Genomic DNA, 24,369 nt, shown 5'->3' with positions numbered 1-24,369 from the left:
AATAGCAGATCTACAAGCTCGAGTGGCGCGCTATGAGCTTGCAGGTCTGCAATTTTTGAAAAATCGAAGAACGACTGACATAGAAACATAGCTTGATGTTGGGTTAAGGTGCTTGTATTCCATTTGCCATCCTTCTGCTGACACAGCAGCTCTCTCTCTCTCTCTCTCTGTCTGTCTGTCTGTCTGTCTCTCTCCCCCTGTCTCCTTTCATCTGCACCTCATGGAGAAATGCATCGTCACATATGTTTCCCCCCCTCGCCCAATTAAACCGCGGTCCCCTCCCTGCTTCCGTCTCGTGGAACCCCACCGTTCTCTCCTACCGTGTTCATTAGGACGAGATGCTCAAACATTCTCTGTCTCCTACCGTGTTCATTAGGATGAGATGCTCAAACATTCTCTGTCTCCTACCGTGTTCATTAGGACGAGATGCTCAAACATTCTCTGTCTCCTACCGTGTTCATTAGGACGAGATGCTCAAACATTCTCTGTCTCCTACCGTGTTCATTAGGATGAGATGCTCAAACATTCTCTGTCTTGTATTGTATCATGCTGCGACAGGAAGGAAGAGGAATTTCGGCACAACTTTTCTCCAAGTCAGCCCAGATTATCCCAAAGCGACGTTGGAGTGCGGACGTTTATTTTTATTTTTTCACTCCTAATCTGTGTCCCCCCCCCCCCGTTCCCATATTTCGTCTCTCCGCAGGGCGTCTGTTTTCAAGGGAGTTCTGAATTGGCAGCGTGGTAATTTATAGATAAATGAGCGACTAGAGAGACGAGATAGGAGGGGTGTGGTGTAGAAATGGGCCTGATCCCTGCAGGCACTGCATGTGGTAGTCACTGAACCGGCTGATATTCCCTCTGCGTGGTCATAGAAATATCCCTCAGCCCATTAACGTGGGGAACTGGTCTTCTAACTAGACCAATGACCATGTGGTGCAGGTACAACTGAACTTGAGACGTACATGAAGCTCATTTTGTAACTGCGTGCGTGTGCATGTGTGTGTGTACTTGTGAGGGCCAAATGGCCCCGCAAGTATGGTAGAATTTGAGAAATGGACATTGTAAGGAGGACCATTCTCCTGTGTGTGTGTGTGTGTGTGTGTGTGTGTGTGTGTGTGTGTGTGTGTGTGTGTGTGTGTGTGCGTGTGCGTGTGAGTGTGCGTGTGCATCACATGAGCAAATCTAGTCACCATTGTCATTGTGGAATCACTATCTTTAATTGTCACTGGCGGTGGTGAGTAGTAGACAACGAGTTAATTCATGAGTGACAGCCTGTAGTTTAAGGCCCCACTGGTTCCCTGTCAGTGGCTTCATCTTTTATTAGCTTTAATATACTTTAATACGAGTTCCAATCCAAAGCTCGTGCAACCCAAATAGGCGGTTTAACACACTTCATAAAGTAGGCGGTGGTGATTACTGTGCACTGTATTGCCCAGCTGCTACCACTGGCCCCGTACCATTGGCACAGATAGAGAGAGAGAGAGAGAGGGGCGGTCCAGGGAGGAGAACATGTGTGTCTCCAAGGCCCACTCTCTTCCAACAGTAGCTGTGGGTTAAGTAAACATCAATTTGGCCTCGAGCAGTCATCTAAAAACGCACAAAACAAATTAAAAATCTAGTTTAAAAACTCTGAAGCATTGCCGTGATTGGTTGATTACTCTTACCCTGCATTGCGGCTCCTTAGCTCATGTCATGGAGGCAAACATGAGCTGATAATGGTGTTTTGTCTGTGCAGACCCCGGGTGGTCCCACTCGCCCTAATCCCCCACATTTACAATCTGAGATTAGGAACCCTATAGCTAGCCTAGATGATTAACCATTTCAACCTGGCAATCTCTAATCCCTGGCGTGTCATTATAGCGGAAAATAGCCAATCTCCAAGCTCACAGCACGTCGCATTACGCCTCGTTTTGAGCCTGTAGATCGGCTGTTTTGAAATAGGGTTTAAGTGGTTATTGGTTAATCCCATATTGAGATTTCCAATCTGGGATCATGAAGCTCGGCTGATGATTAGCGGTAATCCCATAACATTGTGGTTGTGTCTCACAGGGAACCCTGCGGCGGGTGACCTTCTCCGTGGTCAGCAGCCAGCCTCAGGACGGGGGTTGCTATGACAGCGGCATGGAGGACTCGGAGACGCCGAGCAGCAAGAGCTCGTCGGGGCCGCCGCGGATCGGCGGCGCCCTCCCGCTGCCGGAGGAGGGCTACGAGAGGACCACCCCCGAGGGCAGCGTGGGCGAGGAGGAGCACGTGGAGAACGGTGAGGCACGCACGCACACAGACACACACGGAGTATGATCCTCACTCAGTGTTCATCGGTGGTGTTATTTTGGCACTCTCAAAGGTCAGGATTTGACGCACACACACACACACACACACACACACACACACACACACACACGTACCGAGGATAACTTGGCACGATACAAACACACAGATACATGCAGACAGGACAGGAAGGCACACACAAATTAGAGTGCACGAAAACACAGGAACCAGCCAATTGGCATCAAAACAAATGCCAAGTCAGGAAAGCAATGTCATGACAAGGTGTGGGGCCGGCGCACGCACGCACGCACGCACGCACGCACGCACGCACGCACGCACGCACGCACGCGTGTGTACGTGTTCCTTCATTAATTCATTAATTAATCCATTGTACTCTATATTTTTCCCATGCTGACTCAAGCCTCACACTTGTCCATGTCACCGTGTGCATGTTAGGTTGTTTCACTGTAGCAAAAGGAGCTGAGGGGGAAGGAATCCTAATTGTTTGTCTTGTTTGGCCGCAAATGCAAATGGAGATCCTTTGTTGTGTTGTGTGCACAACACAATACCTCATTATTGCAGTGCAGATGTTGCGAATCGGCCCGTGTCTGAAAGAGTCACTGAAACTGAATCTTCATTTGTTTTTCTGTTGATGTTTCTGGCACAGGATATGTGTTATCCTAGATACATAGCAGTCAGTCACACATCCCCTCATATGGGATTGTTTATCTCTCTCTCTCCCTTTCTCTCACCCACACACACCCAACGCACACCCAACGCACGCACGCACGCACGCACTGTAACTACAAACAAGTCACGTATGCCTCATTTATCATCATCATAGTCCTTGTGTCCATTGTTTACTGTCAATAATTATGCTGTAACTGACTAGTTTACATAGAGGACCATCAATTAACCCCTGACACTTGACCCTGGGAGACATTAGCATGTGAAGCTTTAGCGCCGCCACGTTTAACTTTAACCCATTCTGGGCCGGAACCCTTTTTGGTGTTTTAAGCATTATGTTATGCTTTAGCTATTTAAAAATAGCAGATCTACAAGCTCATAGGCAGACTTGTAGGTCTGCTATTGTTGAAAAATCGTGAAAATGTGGCGCAAATCTTTGAATATATATTCTTTCACGGCAAACGTTTTTAACTCAAATCTTTGCTTCTGGGGGGTCCCTGGAACTACATATTTTCAAATGGGGGTCAGCGGCCAATTACACATCATTCTGGGGGTCCTTGAGATGAAATAGTTTGAGAACCACTGACAGAAACATAGGGTTTTTCCAGAAAACTGATTTGAAAAGCTTTTTTGTAGAATCGTTCTCGGTCGAAATGGGTTAAAGAGACACTTCACCCTTTTTGCAAAAAAATATATGTTAATGACGTTTAGAAGCTTTAGATCACTTTCCTGGGGCTATTTATGTGTGTAATATGTGGTTTTAGATATTTTAGATTGTAGCAGTGAGCCTGTTGTCTCTGATGTCATGGACACTGGTCTCACTACCTTCCTGGACTACAATTCCCATAATTATTTGGTGCACTGCTCCTCCTTGTGGATAGGGGGGAGAGCTGTCTTACTGAGACAACATGTAGTCCAGGAAGGAAGTGAGCCCAGTGTCCATGACATCAGAGACAATAGGCTCACTGCTACAATCTAAAATATCTAAAACCACATATTACACACATAAAGACCCCCAGGAAAGTGTTCTAAAGCTTCTAAACGTCATTAACATATATTTTTTTGCAAAAAGGGTGAAGTGTCCCTTTAAGGCATTGGCCAATATGCTAAAATATGTACATTTTCCATTCCATGCATGTAAAAGATCTATGCACGAAAAGTGATTTGGGTTGACCTGACCTGACCGGACCTTTGGTCCCATATGGAGCACTGTTGGGATTTGTAGTAAACATTATTTGTTATTCGATTGTTGTCAGCACATCTCTGAAAATTAATTTAGCTCCCACAGCACTATTCTCTCTGCAAATATTACCCTCTCCTCGGTCTCTACTACCTTTATCCTCCCACCCTTTCGACGGCCTCGTCCTTCACCACCTACACCCTCCACATGAGTTCCCCTACTGTATATGTTAATCTACATTCAAATCTGGATAGTTCGAGTGCCATAATTACATACAGAGTCAATGCAAAGACGAGACGCTGCTGGAAAAATCCAACTGAAGAGACCCTTCGCTTCCCCTCCCCCATGACTCCACGCAGCGCGTCCCGACAGTCAGCGTCCATGTTGTTTTATTCATCCAAACATTTGGAAAACAATGAGCAAATTTTGTTGCTCATAAACGATATAGCAGCAGAAATTATGTTAAATATATTGAACCGAGCCGTCTTTGGTGTTTTCTAGCTCCACTGTGTAGGTTTTTTTTTTAACCAACGTTGGCCTGTGAAGCAATTGAATTGAATTGACTGGAAACAGACAGGATATCTTCAGATCCCAATGCACCTTTACAGATTTATTTATGTGCCTTATTATGATGTGCCTTTCTGTCCCGTCATCAACTCTCCCGTCTTATCTGTGTCTTGTTCTCCCGTCCCAGACGCCAGACAGCTGCCGGACGTGACCCTGACAGGAAAATGCACCAGGGAATGCGACGAGTTCGGCCACTCGGACACCTGCTGGATGCCCGTGCGCCCGTCGCCGTGCCAACAACAACAACAACAACAACAACGCCAGCGCCACGGCAGCAACGACCCCCCTGGGCGGCTCTCCACCTTCGCCCCCCCGGGAGACGACAACAACAACCTGCGCCACCTCGGAGGACAGGACCAGGAGAGCGACAGCGAGAGCGCCGGCAGCGCCGGGAGCTCGGAGCCCGGCGGCGTGGTGGGAGGAGGAGGCCAGAGGTCGCCCTGCATGGCCAACGGGGACTCTCTGGGCAGCCTGGGCGGCAACAGGAACATGGGCGACCACAACCGCAACCTCCTGAACCGGAAGATGACCTCGGCGTCCTACGACACGTTCAGCAGCGCGGGCTTCGGACGGTGCCACCAGGACGAGGACGGAGGCGAGGGCGGCCAGAACCCCCCCGAGGTCATACCGCTGACGCGGACGGGCGGGGACTACAAGACCTCTTCCTGCCTCACGTTGTCACGCCGCGAAGTGTACCTGTGAGTGAGGGAGGGCACCCTGGAATGTATTTAGGGATCCCGACCCGGTTAAAATCCCAGAGTGTTCATTGAACTCTTGAGAGGGTAGAAATGGACGCGAACGGGAGGGGTCAAAGGTGTTAGATCAATCCGATCCATAAAAAAAAGAACATTCATCATTCAACAGTGTGCAGACGTCACGGAAGCCCGCGAGGCATTTTAAACATAACCACGAAGATGTGAAAGACGTTTGCCAAAAAGAAAAATCATATATCAAATTTGAAACTGCTGGATGCTAACTAATATTTATACAAACATATGTCGATGATGTATCAGCTTCTCAGAGCATTCTGGTTATATATACTTTATAACCTCCTTTTTATAACTACTAGGGGAAGTTGTGCAGGCATGGACCTCTAGCATCACCTTCTCCTCCCCAATTCCTTATCTTCAACATTTAAAACACAAAACTGAGACGATCTCCGATGGGAGGAGGACAACTTCATCTCACCTTGTTTGTTTGTTTTGTTTTGAAACCTGAAACCAATGCATGCCTGACGTCCTGCCAGAAGAGGATCAATGTCAAATGAAGAGAGAGAGAGAGACAGTGGGTAGTATCACTGTCTGATACTAACGTAACCACCTCAGGACACGCTGAGGTCACAAGAAGCAGGATTTGTACCCTGATGCTGAGAAACCATTGTGGTCTTAACCAGTCAAAACGGTGCGTTCAGAGCGAGAGGGGGGGTGGGGGGGGTATTTGGATTCGGATCTAATTCGTAATGATGAATGGCTAATCAGCAGCAGAGTATGATGGGAGGGTATTATTCAATCAAGCTGCGATTTCAAAGCTACAAGCACCGTCATTAGAATCAAGCCAATAATATAGAGAATATCAATTATTGTACAAACGGTTAATTCCCCTTTAAGAATCAACTGGAGGAGTGGGGGGAGAAAAAAAAACTATTTTTCCAAAAAAAAGAAAGGAAAACAGAAAACAAACAAAAAAAAGTATTTAAATTAACTTCAACGAAGAAAGACTTTTTGTGGTACAGTAACCCAGTAACCATTCGGAATACAAGGTCATACAATGTTCAGCAACGTAAGCCACAGTATTCCAACATGAGAAACAATGCTGTGTGTAACTCTTTGCCTTCTCATCCAGTCTGTATATAATGTGTACTATTTACTACTACTACTACTACTACTGCTGTCCACCATTGCAGACCACAGCTGCAGTACTATTTTAACAGATGCATCCAATCTTCATGTATCATAATAATGTATTCTTTCATGCACACACACATACACATACACACACATACACACGTTTGCACGCACACACATACACACACACACACACACACACGCACACATGCGCGCACACACATATGCACGCTGGTATACACACACACATATAACCACAAATATACACTCAGTGCAGTTGACTGAACATACACAGTTCATTCCCGTTGGATACTTATTCATGACAATAATAAGTATCTAATACTTACACACACACGCACGAAACACAGCAGTGTAAACGATGTACATTCAAATACAAGTACAAACTAAAAAGCTATACACAGATTATGTGCAAATTCATATGCACGTGTGTAGTGTGCTCTTAACCATATACTTTTAACATATTTCCTCTCATAGAACTAGCTGTAGCATTTTGCCTGCTCCCCTCCAGCAAGTATTTAAACATGAAGTATTTGAATAATTATTCATCTCTCTGACTGCTACGGGATGTTACATTAAAGGGACTTTTGATGACATCTATGTAATGATAGACATTTTTGGAGTATGAAATATTCCACATACTGTAAGTAGGACTCATAGAAAAACCAAATTTCAGTTAAAAAAGAAAAGGACATGAAACAAAAAAAAAGACTGCATGAAAGAAAGATAACGCTAAACTTGTTTTTTTAAGTTGAAATCCATCCGCCTTTTTTGGGGGATATTACGCCTGTTTGGATATGTGTGTACTTATGGGGGACGTGGGTACTGGTGGGAACAAGGGAGTGAGCGTCAGTGTGTCAAATTGCTCCCGCTTTATCTTGAAGAGAGAGGGAGAGAGAAGAATGGCGACCTCAGGGCTTTCTGTCGGTTTCTGTTGCCTAGAATTTGCACAAAGTGGCTCAAAGGACGATACGTGGTATAGTAACAGAGTGGAGTTTTGCCGTTTATCCTTGTGTTTTCGCCCTACTCACTCTGCCGACTCCAACAAGCCCTATGCTGCTGTGCTGGTTCGTAAAGATAACACAAAAGGCTCCTTCTTTTTCCCATTCGTCCTTCCCAGCAGCTACAGGACGAATCCAGACGCGTTCTGCTGCCCTGGACAGGGTGGGGGGGGGTGTGGAACCAGGCCAGAAACATCTTAATTCCCATCATCAGCGTGTGCTTCAGTGCGGTGTGATAGGAATAATAGAGTTAGGCTGTCCCCTAGTAGTCTTAATGAGCTTCCTCTCGCCTCTCCTCCTGCCTTGCTCTGCATTGATCTCATTAATGTGGAGAGACGGCGTGGCCGAAGCTTTGCCGGTGCAGTCTGCTGCTTCGTTTCCACTTCTCACATACGCATGTGACACGGTGAGGGGAATACATGGTGGAGCGTACTGTATTTTACACCGTTATTCACAAAGCGCCGTTGTCCTTACATCATACTGGGGAGGGGGCCGTGGTAGGCATGGTGGGGGACCCTTCATCCTGGGGAGGGGGCCGTGGTAGGCATGGTGGGGGACCCTTCATCCTGGGGAGGGGGCCGTGGTAGGCATGGTGGGGGACCCTTCATCCTGGGGAGGGGGCCGTGGTAGGTGTGGTGGGGGACCCTTCATCCTGGGGAGGGGGCCGACGGTGTAGGCGTGGTGGGGGACCCTTCATCCTGGGAAGGGGGCCGACGGTGTAGGCGTGGTGGGGGACCCCGGCCGTAGGCGTATGACGTAACAGCCAAATGCTGCCGTGCTCCCATTATTCAGCTTTTAGCACACAACAACACTCAGATAACATGTGCCACGGTGTTAAACCTGCTAAAGAATCAACCTGTGTGGTCTTTTTTAATGACCAGACCACGAACATATGCCCGTATGGTTGCTGCTTCTCTCTACCTATAAATGTAGACAAAGCTTGTCCACAGTTGTGTAGTATTATTATGCCCGATTCATTCTTTGTTGTGTGACGCAGTCGTCGACGTGCAACATAACATGAATGAAGCTTAAGTGTGTGATATATTCCGTGACTCTCAATATCCATTGTCACCGGCAGTACTATAAGAAGTGAGTTCTGAACATGCAGTCTACTACGGCCTACACAGCTGTGCGCTGCTCAATACCCGTTGGCATGTAGGCCTTTGATCCACTGATCCATTCCCTTAACCAACCGTCCCCGTACCCTAAACATGGCTGTCAACCGAGCTCTGCCATAGGTGGGACTGTGCTGATGATGTCACAAGTGCAATGTTTTTGTGTGTGCCGTTCGTGGAACACCTGACGTCGAAATCTGGGATACATTGAATAGGAAAGAGTGGCAACATTGTACAGAGTCGGTGCACTTAGAGACAAAGACATACACGCAAGTCTGCACCCCCGCGCGCACACACACACACACACACACACACACACACACACACACACACCCCTCATTCTGTCTCAATCCCTGGAGATCCAGAAGAACTTGCCAGTTCATATGTTTTGTGAAGAGGACCCCTAACGTACAGCCCTCGACGGGGCACTGGCAGATGTTTTTTTTTCTTTCGTTTAATTTTTCTTCAAGCTGCTGTTTTAAGGCAGTTCCATTATGGCACCTTTCAAACCCCCCAAATGGACTTATAGGGGGACTCGTTGTTGTACATGAATCTGTGTGTGCGTGTGTCTTTTTTTATACTGCACGTTTAAACAAGAATTATGATTCACTCTACTGCGCAAAACAGGACGAGTGTAACGTCTGAGATGTATCCGCATTCACAAGACATTTTTTTTAAATATATAAACGGACACCTTTGAGGACGTGAGTCTTGACTGTTCACATGTTCCCCGCCCTCTGATAACCTTATAGCCATGTACAGATAACATCGTAGAACAGAGAACTGGGAAACATAATGGAGACAACGGCATGCTTAAGATCTGCGATTCTGCACTTACAAAGAAAATGAAAAGAAGAAAAAAAAAAGTCCTTTGTTTAATTTTCTCGTGGGGCCGGCTGTGTTTTGCTGCTCCTTTCCTGTAATTAATTAATGAACTAATTGCATTTGCTATGATGAAGATGATGGTGAGTTGTAGACGAACGGTTTGGTATGAAGATGAATCGTGTAAAAGTTTGACTTTGGCATTAAAAACTTCAAACACAGGAGTGTCCGTGTTTTTACATAATTGATATTTCTTTTGGAAGACTTGTTTTAAGTTAAAACTAACTTTGTATTTTAGCTTTAGTATTCTCAATCAAATATACAGTTCATGTGTCAAGAACAATCAGTTTCAGATAGCAATTGACTTTGACCTTGGCATTTTTCACCTCAGAAACATTGCCCGTCTCCGCCCCTTCCTGACACCCTCAGCAGCTGAAACCCTCATCCACGCCTTCATTTCATCCCGACTGGACTACTGCAACAGCATCCTTTACGCCGTAAGTTTACGGCATCACCACAAAAACTCAATAAATATATTCAAAACTCAGCCGCCCGCCTACTCACCTCCACCCGCAAATCCTGGGGCGACAGGGCCTTCTCTGTGGCCCCCACCCTCTGGAATGCTCTCCCCAAACACATACGCGACTCTCCCTCACTTCCTACCTTCAAAACCGCTGAAAACCCACCTGTTCAAAATCGCATTTCCTAGCTGAAAAGTGCTATATAAATCCCAGATATTATAAGTTACAAGGTATTAAAGTAAGTGTATCTTGTATCTCACTTCCAGGGGAAAAAAATATAACATTAACCATTTTTACTTCATGAAGGGAGGACTCCCATTTGTTTTATCAAACCAATCCTAAGCGGTATGCTTTGCAGGCATGTTAGACCATTGAAAATCTAAAATAATACACCACAGTCAAGTTTTGACAGTGAATATTTATTTATTCATACTTTTGAAGTGTATAACGTTTCAAGTGTGTCTTGTTTCCAGTCTAGCAAATGAAATGACATGTTTTAACTGTCCCCTGGACCAACACTGACACCATGTGGCCATACCGTAGTATTGGGTCATTTTCACCTTGCAAATGGTAGTGTACCTTGCCCAAGCACTGCCACTGTACACATTGGTTTTATCAACAGGCAGAGGTTCTGATAGTGGGGCCTGGGGACCCCCAGGAGTCCTCGAGGGAGTTCCAAGGGGTCCCCAGCAAAATGAGGAACAGTAATTTATCATGTATGTTATTTTTCTGTTCATTTGTATTCTTTTGGAAGCATAATGATGGTTAATTCTAACATTGCTTTACTCACTTATCACGTTGATGTAGGCTATAGCTCTACACACCTTTGCATGAGTAGGCCTAGTTTGTGTATAAGTGAATAGTGTGGTTCTGGATCTAAATGTTCTCCTTTGACAAACAACATTGATTCTAAATGTTCTAATATGAGAAATAAGGTAAAATAAACATGAAATAAACATGGCTGGTGCGAGATATCCACGGCTTGGGGCGAGCTGTCTTCACCTTTTGAAATTCCGGGGTGAGTCGTCTTCACTTTTCGCGGGGGCGAGTTGGCAAAGGGGCGAGATGACCTGTTACCGTTCAGCGCAGGCTATCATGACATTTCAATTCCATCTGGGCTCTCCGTGTCAATTAATGATCATTATGCACTTCAATTCAGTGGTGTTACCCATTCTACAGAGAAATGGATTTTAAATTATCGTCCACACCTACCTTATAGCCTACTTAATTGCTTACTACTTGATTTGCCTTAATTAGTTGGTAATGGTTTAAAATATAGGCCTACTCAAGTTGCAACCAAACAAGCTTTTGTAAAACATGTAGCCCGCCCACCATGTCCAGTTTCCAAGAAACTGCAGCACGCCATGAAGAGGTGCAGGAACTCAAACAATGCAAACAGGAAAACCACAACGCGTGTTTCTGTCACCGAAGCACTCAGCATTTAAACCAGCTGTGGTTTCAGAAGAGCGACTTCCTGAAGATGGTACTTGACCACGTTTTCACTGTTCATCATTACATAGACTATAAGCTAGCTTCAATGTTGTGCACATGGCTCATACAGAATCAAACAAGGACGGTTTACGTCACCATTACACTTGGAGGTGCAAAAAGGGTGAGTTGTCTGGTTACCCAATAGATAGCTCTGAGTAATGACGCATGTCTGGAGGGGCTAATTTGTGTTTTATAGAAAATCAATCGAGGTGTCCCCAGGACGGGTCCAGTGATTTGGAGGCCCCAGCCAAACACCAATGTGATGCCCCTTTGCTTGACCCAATCACGATTGTGAGAAAAAGTTATTAGGAGGCAGAGGCACTCTGTTCAGTAAACACACCAAATTGGTAAGTAATTATACAAAATTCCACACACACACACACGCACGCTCGCGCGCGCGCACACACACACACACACACACACACACACACACACACACACACACACACACACACAAAGGTATACAGAAACTGCTGTGGTTCTAAGATGTCACGCCTGCAGTGAGACCAGAGTACAAAACAACCCCTTCAGAGGATGTGTGTATAGCCTACTAGGTGGCTCCTATCAAGCAGCACAATATCCGTTTCCTATATGAAAAGCTTGAGTGTTTCCACTCAACTGAACTGACCTGCTGTAGTCACAATGGTTAACTTTGTCTCTTATAAAAAAAACAAGCCAAGACCCTACAATCTCAATAACAGAGATACATACAATACATGCATGTATGTGTAGAGATGCACAGGATTGAACCCCTGTCTTCTACTCGCCAGACTGACAGACGCGCGGCACAACCTGTCGTGCCAATAGGTCTCAGCCCAAACGGCAGGGCTGTTGTGGGCCTGTCTTGGCTGGGTGCTACACATGCACACATACTGGGCTCCATTTTAGTCACCGCTAAACCCCTTATCCCTAAACTTCTTTGTTTGTTTGTCCAAATAAGGATTAAAATACAGATGATATATCAGACAAGCCCTGGCCAAACCCATAAGTGGTATAAAATATGCATGAACACGTGCATGCACCATTTATGAATATATATATATACACACACACACACACACACACACACACACACACACACATACCGATGTTTATGTGGCACTTTTATCTCGGACAGCAGCAGAGATGGTCTCAACTGTGTAAAGGTTTATAAGAATCATCTTGCGGCATTTATAGCTGAAGAATGAGACTGAATTAATTCCCTAAGCAGATGGCATTATGTACCCTCATTATAGACCTACTTAGTTTGTGTGCGTACTGCGTGAGAGAGAGAGACAGAGAGAGAGTGAGTGTGTGTGCTTACACCCTATCTCACCCTATCTCTAAGGGAGATGCCAGCCACCCGTCGAAGAAAACTAATTTCGTACGGCATACTATAGCGCGCCGTTTTTCATCATTTTTGATGATTTGACAAAATCTGAGTATTGCGGAGGAATTGCGGAGTGTTGCGGAAAAACGATGGGTTATAACCCATCGTATTTTTAAAAAAAATGCGGAGTATTGCGGATTGTTGAGGAAAAATTGCGGAGTATTGCGTAGGAATTGCGGAGTGTTGCGGAAAAACCGTACGATATGGGCTATAGCCCATGGTCCAAAATGATGAGAAACGAGGATAACTTTTTTTTTCAAAATTTCAAAAAACATGGGCTATAACCCATCGTTTTTGTCATTTTTTTCAAATCTTCAAAAATGATGAAAAACGGCGCGCTATAGTATGCCGTACGATATGGGCTATAGCCCATGGTCCAAAATGATGAGAAACGAGGATAACTTTTTTTTTCAAAATTTCAAAAAACATGGGCTATAACCCATCGTTTTTGTCATTTCGTAATTTTTTTCAAATCCTCAAAAATGATGAAAAACTGCACGCTATAGTATGCCGTACGATATGGGCTATAGCCCACGGTCCAAAATGATGAGAAACGAGGCTAACTTTTTTTTTTCAAAATTTCAAAAAACATGGGCTATAACCCATCGTTTTTGTCATTTCGTCATTTTTTCCAAATCCTCAAAAATGATGAAAAACTGCGCGCTATAGTATGCCGTACGATATGGGCTATAGCCCACGGTCCAAAATGATGAGAAACGAGGCTAACTTTTTTTTTCAAAATTTCAAAAAACATGGGCTATAACCCATCGTTTTTGTCATTTCGTCATTTTTTTCAAATCCTCCAAAATGATGAAAAACGGCGCGCTATAGTATGCCGTACGATATGGGCTATAGCCCACGGTCCAAAATGATGAGAAACGAGGCTAACTTTTTTATTTCAAAATTTCAAAAAACATGGGCTATAACCCATCGTTTTTGTCATTTCGTCATTTTTTCCAAATCCTCAAAAATGATGAAAAACTGCGCGCTATAGTATGCCGTACGATATGGGCTATAGCCCACGGTCCAAAATGATGAGAAACGAGGCTAACTTTTTTTTTCAAAATTTCAAAAAACATGGGCTATAACCCATCGTTTTTGTCATTTCGTCATTTTTTTCAAATCCTCCAAAATGATGAAAAACGGCGCGCTATAGTATGCCGTACGATATGGGCTATAGCCCATGGTCCAAAATGATGAGAAACGAGGATAACTTTTTTTTTCAAAATTTCAAAAAACATGGGCTATAACCCATCGTTTTTGTCATTTCGTAATTTTTTCCAAATCCTCAAAAATGATGAAAAACTGCGCGCTATAGTATGCCGTACGATATGGGCTATAGCCCACGGTCCAAAATGATGAGAAACGAGGCTAACTTTTTTTTTCAAAATTTCAAAAAACATGGGCTATAACCCATCGTTTTTGTCATTTCGTCATTTTTTCCAAATCCTCAAAAATGATGAAAAACTGCGCGCTATAGTATGCCGTACGATATGGGCTATAGCCCACGGTCCAAAATGATGAGAAACGAGGCTAACTTTTTTTTTCAAAATTTCAAAAAACATGGGCTATAACCCATCGTTTTTGTCATTTCGTAATTTTTTTCAAACCCTCAAAAATGATGAAACACTGCGCGCTATAGTATGCCGTACGATATGGGCTATAGCCCAAGGTCCAAAATGATGAGAAACGAGGCTAACTTTTCTTTTTCAAAATTTCAAAAAACATGGGCTATAACCCATCGTTTTTGTCATTTCGTCATTTTTTCCAAATCCTCAAAAATGATGAAAAACTGCACGCTATAGTATGCCGTACGATATGGGCTATAGCCCACGGTCCAAAATGATGAGAAACGAGGCTAACTTTTTTTTTCAAAATTTCAAAAAACATGGGCTATAACCCATCGTTTTTGTCATTTCGTCATTTTTTTCAAATCCTCCAAAATGATGAAAAACGGCGCGCTATAGTATGCCGTACGATATGGGCTATAGCCCACGGTCCAAAATGATGAGAAACGAGGCTAACTTTTTTTTTCAAAATTTCAAAAAACATGGGCTATAACCCATCGTTTTTGTCATTTCGTCATTTTTTTCAAATCCTCAAAAATGATGAAAAACGGCGCGCTATAGTATGCCGTACGATATGGGCTATAGCCCACGGTCCAAAATGATGAGAAACGAGGCTAACTTTTTTTTTCAAAATTTCAAAAAACATGGGCTATAACCCATCGTTTTTGTCATTTCGTCATTTTTTTCAAATCCTCAAAAATGATGAAAAACGGCGCGCTATAGTATGCCGTACGATATGGGCTATAGCCCACGGTCCAAAATGATGAGAAACGAGGCTAACTTTTTTTTTTAAATTTCAAAAAACATGGGCTATAACCCATCGTTTTTGTCATTTCGTCATTTTTTCCAAATCCTCAAAAATGATGAAAAACTGCGCGCTATAGTATGCCGTACGATATGGGCTATAGCCCACGGTCCAAAATGATGAGAAACGAGGGTAACTTTTTTTTTCAAAATTTCAAAAAACATGGGCTATAACCCATCGTTTTTGTCATTTCGTCATTTTTTCCAAATCCTCAAAAATGATGAAAAACTGCGCGCTATAGTATGCCGTACGATATGGGCTATAGCCCACGGTCCAAAATGATGAGAAACGAGGCTAACTTTTTTTTTCAAAATTTCAAAAAACATGGGCTATAACCCATCGTTTTTGTCATTTCGTAATTTTTTTCAAACCCTCAAAAATGATGAAAAACTGCGCGCTATAGTATGCCGTACGATATGGGCTATAGCCCAAGGTCCAAAATGATGAGAAACGAGGCTAACTTTTCTTTTTCAAAATTTCAAAAAACATGGGCTATAACCCATCGTTTTTGTCATTTCGTCATTTTTTTCAAATCCTCCAAAATGATGAAAAACGGCGCGCTATAGTATGCCGTACGATATGGGCTATAGCCCATGGTCCAAAATGATGAGAAACGAGGATAACTTTTTTTTTCAAAATTTCAAAAAACATGGGCTATAACCCATCGTTTTTGTCATTTCGTAATTTTTTTCAAATCCTCAAAAATGATGAAAAACTGCATGCTATAGTATGCCGTACGATATGGGCTATAGCCCACGGTCCAAAATGATGAGAAACGAGGCTAACTTTTTTTTTTCAAAATTTCAAAAAACATGGGCTATAACCCATCGTTTTTGTCATTTCGTCATTTTTTCCAAATCCTCAAAAATGATGAAAAACTGCGCGCTATAGTATGCCGTACGATATGGGCTATAGCCCACGGTCCAAAATGATGAGAAACGAGGCTAACTTTTTTTTTCAAAATTTCAAAAAACATGGGCTATAACCCATCGTTTTTGTCATTTCGTCATTTTTTTCAAATCCTCCAAAATGATGAAAAACGGCGCGCTATAGTATGCCGTACGATATGGGCTATAGCCCACGGTCCAAAATGATGAGAAACGAGGCTAACTTTTTTTTTTCAAAATTTCAAAAAACATGGGCTATAACCCATCGTTTTTGTCATTTCGTCATTTTTTCCAAATCCTCAAAAATGATGAAAAACTGCGCGCTATAGTATGCCGTACGATATGGGCTATAGCCCACGGTCCAAAATGATGAGAAACGAGGCTAACTTTTTTTTTCAAAATTTCAAAAAACATGGGCTATAACCCATCGTTTTTGTCATTTCGTCATTTTTTTCAAATCCTCCAAAATGATGAAAAACGGCGCGCTATAGTATGCCGTACGATATGGGCTATAGCCCATGGTCCAAAATGATGAGAAACGAGGATAACTTTTTTTTTCAAAATTTCAAAAAACATGGGCTATAACCCATCGTTTTTGTCATTTCGTAATTTTTTCCAAATCCTCAAAAATGATGAAAAACTGCGCGCTATAGTATGCCGTACGATATGGGCTATAGCCCACGGTCCAAAATGATGAGAAACGAGGCTAACTTTTTTTTTCAAAATTTCAAAAAACATGGGCTATAACCCATCGTTTTTGTCATTTCGTCATTTTTTCCAAATCCTCAAAAATGATGAAAAACTGCGCGCTATAGTATGCCGTACGATATGGGCTATAGCCCACGGTCCAAAATGATGAGAAACGAGGCTAACTTTTTTTTTCAAAATTTCAAAAAACATGGGCTATAACCCATCGTTTTTGTCATTTCGTAATTTTTTTCAAACCCTCAAAAATGATGAAACACTGCGCGCTATAGTATGCCGTACGATATGGGCTATAGCCCAAGGTCCAAAATGATGAGAAACGAGGCTAACTTTTCTTTTTCAAAATTTCAAAAAACATGGGCTATAACCCATCGTTTTTGTCATTTCGTCATTTTTTCCAAATCCTCAAAAATGATGAAAAACTGCACGCTATAGTATGCCGTACGATATGGGCTATAGCCCACGGTCCAAAATGATGAGAAACGAGGCTAACTTTTTTTTTCAAAATTTCAAAAAACATGGGCTATAACCCATCGTTTTTGTCATTTCGTCATTTTTTTCAAATCCTCCAAAATGATGAAAAACGGCGCGCTATAGTATGCCGTACGATATGGGCTATAGCCCATGGTCCAAAATGATGAGAAACGAGGATAACTTTTTTTTTCAAAATTTCAAAAAACATGGGCTATAACCCATCGTTTTTGTCATTTCGTAATTTTTTCCAAATCCTCAAAAATGATGAAAAACTGCGCGCTATAGTATGCCGTACGATATGGGCTATAGCCCACGGTCCAAAATGATGAGAAACGAGGCTAACTTTTTTTTTCAAAATTTCAAAAAACATGGGCTATAACCCATCGTTTTTGTCATTTCGTCATTTTTTCCAAATCCTCAAAAATGATGAAAAACTGCGCGCTATAGTATGCCGTACGATATGGGCTATAGCCCACGGTCCAAAATGATGAGAAACGAGGCTAACTTTTTTTTTCAAAATTTCAAAAAACATGGGCTATAACCCATCGTTTTTGTCATTTCGTAATTTTTTTCAAACCCTCAAAAATGATGAAACACTGCGCGCTATAGTATGCCGTACGATATGGGCTATAGCCCAAGGTCCAAAATGATGAGAAACGAGGCTAACTTTTCTTTTTCAAAATTTCAAAAAACATGGGCTATAACCCATCGTTTTTGTCATTTCGTCATTTTTTCCAAATCCTCAAAAATGATGAAAAACTGCACGCTATAGTATGCCGTACGATATGGGCTATAGCCCACGGTCCAAAATGATGAGAAACGAGGCTAACTTTTTTTTTCAAAATTTCAAAAAACATGGGCTATAACCCATCGTTTTTGTCATTTCGTCATTTTTTCCAAATCCTCAAAAATGATGAAAAACTGCGCGCTATAGTATGCCGTACGATATGGGCTATAGCCCACGGTCCAAAATGATGAGAAACGAGGCTAACTTTTTTTTTCAAAATTTCAAAAAACATGGGCTATAACCCATCGTTTTTGTCATTTCGTCATTTTTTTCAAATCCTCCAAAATGATGAAAAACGGCGCGCTATAGTATGCCGTACGATATGGGCTATAGCCCATGGTCCAAAATGATGAGAAACGAGGATAACTTTTTTTTTCAAAATTTCAAAAAACATGGGCTATAACCCATCGTTTTTGTCATTTCGTAATTTTTTCCAAATCCTCAAAAATGATGAAAAACTGCGCGCTATAGTATGCCGTACGATATGGGCTATAGCCCACGGTCCAAAATGATGAGAAACGAGGCTAACTTTTTTTTTCAAAATTTCAAAAAACATGGGCTATAACCCATCGTTTTTGTCATTTCGTCATTTTTTCCAAATCCTCAAAAATGATGAAAAACTGCGCGCTATAGTATGCCGTACGATATGGGCTATAGCCCACGGTCCAAAATGATGAGAAACGAGGCTAACTTTTTTTTTCAAAATTTCAAAAAACATGGGCTATAACCCATCGTTTTTGTCATTTCGTAATTTTTTTCAAACCCTCAAAAATGATGAAACACTGCGCGCTATAGTATGCCGTACGATATGGGCTATAGCCCAAGGTCCAAAATGATGAGAAACGAGGCTAACTTTTCTTTTTCAAAATTTCAAAAAACATGGGCTATAACCCATCGTTTTTGTCATTTCGTCATTTTTTCCAAATCCTCAAAAATGATGAAAAACTGCACGCTATAGTATGCCGTACGATATGGGCTATAGCCCACGGTCCAAAATGATGAGAAACGAGGCTAACTTTTTTTTTCAAAATTTCAAAAAACATGGGCTATAACCCATCGTTTTTGTCATTTCGTCATTTTTTTCAAATCCTCCAAAATGATGAAAAACGGCGCGCTATAGTATGCCGTACGATATGGGCTATAGCCCATGGTCCAAAATGATGAGAAACGAGGATAACTTTTTTTTTCAAAATTTCAAAAAACATGGGCTATAACCCATCGTTTTTGTCATTTCGTAATTTTTTCCAAATCCTCAAAAATGATGAAAAACTGCGCGCTATAGTATGCCGTACGATATGGGCTATAGCCCACGGTCCAAAATGATGAGAAACGAGGCTAACTTTTTTTTTCAAAATTTCAAAAAACATGGGCTATAACCCATCGTTTTTGTCATTTCGTCATTTTTTCCAAATCCTCAAAAATGATGAAAAACTGCGCGCTATAGTATGCCGTACGATATGGGCTATAGCCCACGGTCCAAAATGATGAGAAACGAGGCTAACTTTTTTTTTCAAAATTTCAAAAAACATGGGCTATAACCCATCGTTTTTGTCATTTCGTAATTTTTTTCAAACCCTCAAAAATGATGAAACACTGCGCGCTATAGTATGCCGTACGATATGGGCTATAGCCCAAGGTCCAAAATGATGAGAAACGAGGCTAACTTTTCTTTTTCAAAATTTCAAAAAACATGGGCTATAACCCATCGTTTTTGTCATTTCGTCATTTTTTCCAAATCCTCAAAAATGATGAAAAACTGCACGCTATAGTATGCCGTACGATATGGGCTATAGCCCACGGTCCAAAATGATGAGAAACGAGGCTAACTTTTTTTTTCAAAATTTCAAAAAACATGGGCTATAACCCATCGTTTTTGTCATTTCGTCATTTTTTTCAAATCCTCCAAAATGATGAAAAACGGCGCGCTATAGTATGCCGTACGATATGGGCTATAGCCCACGGTCCAAAATGATGAGAAACGAGGCTAACTTTTTTTTTTCAAAATTTCAAAAAACATGGGCTATAACCCATCGTTTTTGTCATTTCGTCATTTTTTCCAAATCCTCAAAAATGATGAAAAACTGCGCGCTATAGTATGCCGTACGATATGGGCTATAGCCCACGGTCCAAAATGATGAGAAACGAGGCTAACTTTTTTTTTCAAAATTTCAAAAAACATGGGCTATAACCCATCGTTTTTGTCATTTCGTCATTTTTTTCAAATCCTCCAAAATGATGAAAAACGGCGCGCTATAGTATGCCGTACGATATGGGCTATAGCCCATGGTCCAAAATGATGAGAAACGAGGATAACTTTTTTTTTCAAAATTTCAAAAAACATGGGCTATAACCCATCGTTTTTGTCATTTCGTAATTTTTTCCAAATCCTCAAAAATGATGAAAAACTGCGCGCTATAGTATGCCGTACGATATGGGCTATAGCCCACGGTCCAAAATGATGAGAAACGAGGCTAACTTTTTTTTCCAAAATTTCAAAAAACATGGGCTATAACCCATCGTTTTTGTCATTTCGTCATTTTTTCCAAATCCTCAAAAATGATGAAAAACTGCGCGCTATAGTATGCCGTACGATATGGGCTATAGCCCACGGTCCAAAATGATGAGAAACGAGGCTAACTTTTTTTTTCAAAATTTCAAAAAACATGGGCTATAACCCATCGTTTTTGTCATTTCGTAATTTTTTTCAAACCCTCAAAAATGATGAAACACTGCGCGCTATAGTATGCCGTACGATATGGGCTATAGCCCAAGGTCCAAAATGATGAGAAACGAGGCTAACTTTTCTTTTTCAAAATTTCAAAAAACATGGGCTATAACCCATCGTTTTTGTCATTTCGTCATTTTTTCCAAATCCTCAAAAATGATGAAAAACTGCACGCTATAGTATGCCGTACGATATGGGCTATAGCCCACGGTCCAAAATGATGAGAAACGAGGCTAACTTTTTTTTTCAAAATTTCAAAAAACATGGGCTATAACCCATCGTTTTTGTCATTTCGTCATTTTTTTCAAATCCTCCAAAATGATGAAAAACGGCGCGCTATAGTATGCCGTACGATATGGGCTATAGCCCATGGTCCAAAATGATGAGAAACGAGGATAACTTTTTTTTTCAAAATTTCAAAAAACATGGGCTATAACCCATCGTTTTTGTCATTTCGTCATTTTTTCCAAAATCCTCAAAAATGATGAAAAACTGCGCGCTATAGTATGCCGTACGATATGGGCTATAGCCCACGGTCCAAAATGATGAGAAACGAGGCTAACTTTTTTTTTCAAAATTTCAAAAAACATGGGCTATAACCCATCGTTTTTGTCATTTCGTCATTTTTTCCAAAATCCTCAAAAATGATGAAAAACTGCGCGCTATAGTATGCCGTACGATATGGGCTATAGCCCACGGTCCAAAATGATGAGAAACGAGGCTAACTTTTTTTTTCAAAATTTCAAAAAACATGGGCTATAACCCATCGTTTTTGTCATTTCGTAATTTTTTTCAAACCCTCAAAAATGATGAAACACTGCGTGCTATAGTATGCCGTACGATATGGGCTATAGCCCAAGGTCCAAAATGATGAGAAACGAGGCTAACTTTTCTTTTTCAAAATTTAAAAAAACATGGGCTATAACCCATCGTTTTTGTCATTTCGTCATTTTTTCCAAATCCTCAAAAATGATGAAAAACTGCACGCTATAGTATGCCGTACGATATGGGCTATAGCCCACGGTCCAAAATGATGAGAAACGAGGCTAACTTTTTTTTTCAAAATTTCAAAAAACATGGGCTATAACCCATCGTTTTTGTCATTTCGTCATTTTTTTCAAATCCTCCAAAATGATGAAAAACGGCGCGCTATAGTATGCCGTACGATATGGGCTATAGCCCATGGTCCAAAATGATGAGAAACGAGGATAACTTTTTTTTTCAAAATTTCAAAAAACATGGGCTATAACCCATCGTTTTTGTCATTTCGTAATTTTTTTCAAATCCTCAAAAATGATGAAAAACTGCACGCTATAGTATGCCGTACGATATGGGCTATAGCCCACGGTCCAAAATGATGAGAAACGAGGCTAACTTTTTTTTTCAAAATTTCAAAAAACATGGGCTATAACCCATCGTTTTTGTCATTTCGTCATTTTTTCCAAATCCTTAAAAATGATGAAAAACTGCGCGCTATAGTATGCCGTACGATATGGGCTATAGCCCACGGTCCAAAATGATGAGAAACGAGGCTAACTTTTTTTTTCAAAATTTCAAAAAACATGGGCTATAACCCATCGTTTTTGTCATTTCGTAATTTTTTTCAAATCCTCCAAAATGATGAAAAACGGCGCGCTATAGTATGCCGTACGATATGGGCTATAGCCCATGGTCCAAAATGATGAGAAACGAGGATAACTTTTTTTTTTCAAAATTTCAAAAAACATGGGCTATAACCCATCGTTTTTGTCATTTCGTAATTTTTTTCAAATCCTCAAAAATGATGAAAAACTGCACGCTATAGTATGCCGTACGATATGGGCTATAGCCCACGGTCCAAAATGATGAGAAACGAGGCTAACTTTTTTTTTCAAAATTTCAAAAAACATGGGCTATAACCCATCGTTTTTGTCATTTCGTCATTTTTTCCAAATCCTAAAAAATGATGAAAAACTGCGCGCTATAGTATGCCGTACGATATGGGCTATAGCCCACGGTCCAAAATGATGAGAAACGAGGCTAACTTTTTTTTTCAAAATTTCAAAAAACATGGGCTATAACCCATCGTTTTTGTCATTTCGTCATTTTTTTCAAATCCTCCAAAATGATGAAAAACGGCGCGCTATAGTATGCCGTACGATATGGGCTATAGCCCATGGTCCAAAATGATGAGAAACGAGGATAACTTTTTTTTTCAAAATTTCAAAAAACATGGGCTATAACCCATCGTTTTTGTCATTTCGAAATTTTTTTCAAATCCTCAAAAATGATGAAAAACTGCACGCTATAGTATGCCGTACGATATGGGCTATAGCCCACGGTCCAAAATGATGAGAAACGAGGCTAACTTTTTTTTTCAAAATTTCAAAAAACATGGGCTATAACCCATCGTTTTTGTCATTTCGTCATTTTTTCCAAATCCTCAAAAATGATGAAAAACTGCGCGCTATAGTATGCCGTACGATATGGGCTATAGCCCACGGTCCAAAATGATGAGAAACGAGGCTAACTTTTTTTTTCAAAATTTCAAAAAACATGGGCTATAACCCATCGTTTTTGTCATTTCGTCATTTTTTTCAATTCCTCCAAAATGATGAAAAACGGCGCGCTATAGTATGCCGTACGATATGGGCTATATCCCATGGTCCAAAATGATGAGAAACGAGGATAACTTTTTTTTTCAAAATTTCAAAAAACATGGGCTATAACCCATCGTTTTTGTCATTTCGTAATTTTTTTCAAATCCTCAAAAATGATGAAAAACTGCACGCTATAGTATGCCGTACGATATGGGCTATAGCCCACGGTCCAAAATGATGAGAAACGAGGCTAACTTTTTTTTTCAAAATTTCAAAAAACATGGGCTATAACCCATCGTTTTTGTCATTTCGTAATTTTTTTCAAACCCTCAAAAATGATGAAAAACTGCGCGCTATAGTATGCCGTACGATATGGGCTATAGCCCAAGGTCCAAAATGATGAGAAACGAGGCTAACTTTTTTTTTCAAAATTTCAAAAAACATGGGCTATAACCCATCGTTTTTGTCATTTCGTCATTTTTTCCAAATCCTCAAAAATGATGAAAACCTGCGCGCTATAGTATGCCGTACGATATGGGCTATAGCCCAAGGTCCAAAATGATGAGAAACGAGGCTAACTTTTCTTTTTCAAAATTTCAAAAAACATGGGCTATAACCCATCGTTTTTGTCATTTCGTCATTTTTTCCAAATCCTCAAAAATGATGAAAAACTGCGCGCTATAGTATGCCGTACGATATGGGCTATAGCCCACGGTCCAAAATGATGAGAAACGAGGCTAACTTTTTTTTTCAAAATTTCAAAAAACATGGGCTATAACCCATCGTTTTTGTCATTTCGTCATTTTTTCCAAATCCTCAAAAATGATGAAAAACTGCGCGCTATAGTATGCCGTACGATATGGGCTATAGCCCACGGTCCAAAATGATGAGAAACGAGGCTAACTTTTTTTTTCAAAATTTCAAAAAACATGGGCTATAACCCATCGTTTTTGTCA

General features: G+C 41.4%; 1 protein-coding gene across 2 annotated transcripts in view; it reads left to right on the top strand.

The window, feature by feature from the left end:
- pcdh7a (protocadherin 7a) overlaps positions 1 to 6,348 on the top strand; it is a 76,274-nt gene extending 69,926 nt beyond the window's left edge. For both annotated transcript variants that reach the window (XM_080760359.1, XM_080760358.1), the window contains exons 5-6: positions 2,050 to 2,260; positions 4,830 to 6,348. In XM_080760359.1, the coding sequence (XP_080616485.1) occupies positions 2,050 to 2,260; positions 4,830 to 5,404 (786 nt within the window). In that variant the 3' untranslated portion in view covers positions 5,405 to 6,348. The remainder of the gene's footprint in view (positions 1 to 2,049; positions 2,261 to 4,829) is intronic.
- The last annotated feature ends 18,021 nt before the right edge of the window (positions 6,349 to 24,369 follow it).

The sequence above is a fragment of the Protomyctophum bolini genome (genome assembly GCF_963924005.1).
Source record: "Protomyctophum bolini genome assembly, chromosome: 3".
Classification (NCBI taxonomy): domain Eukaryota; kingdom Metazoa; phylum Chordata; class Actinopteri; order Myctophiformes; family Myctophidae; genus Protomyctophum; species Protomyctophum bolini.
This window is presented reverse-complemented; position numbering and strand designations above follow the sequence as displayed.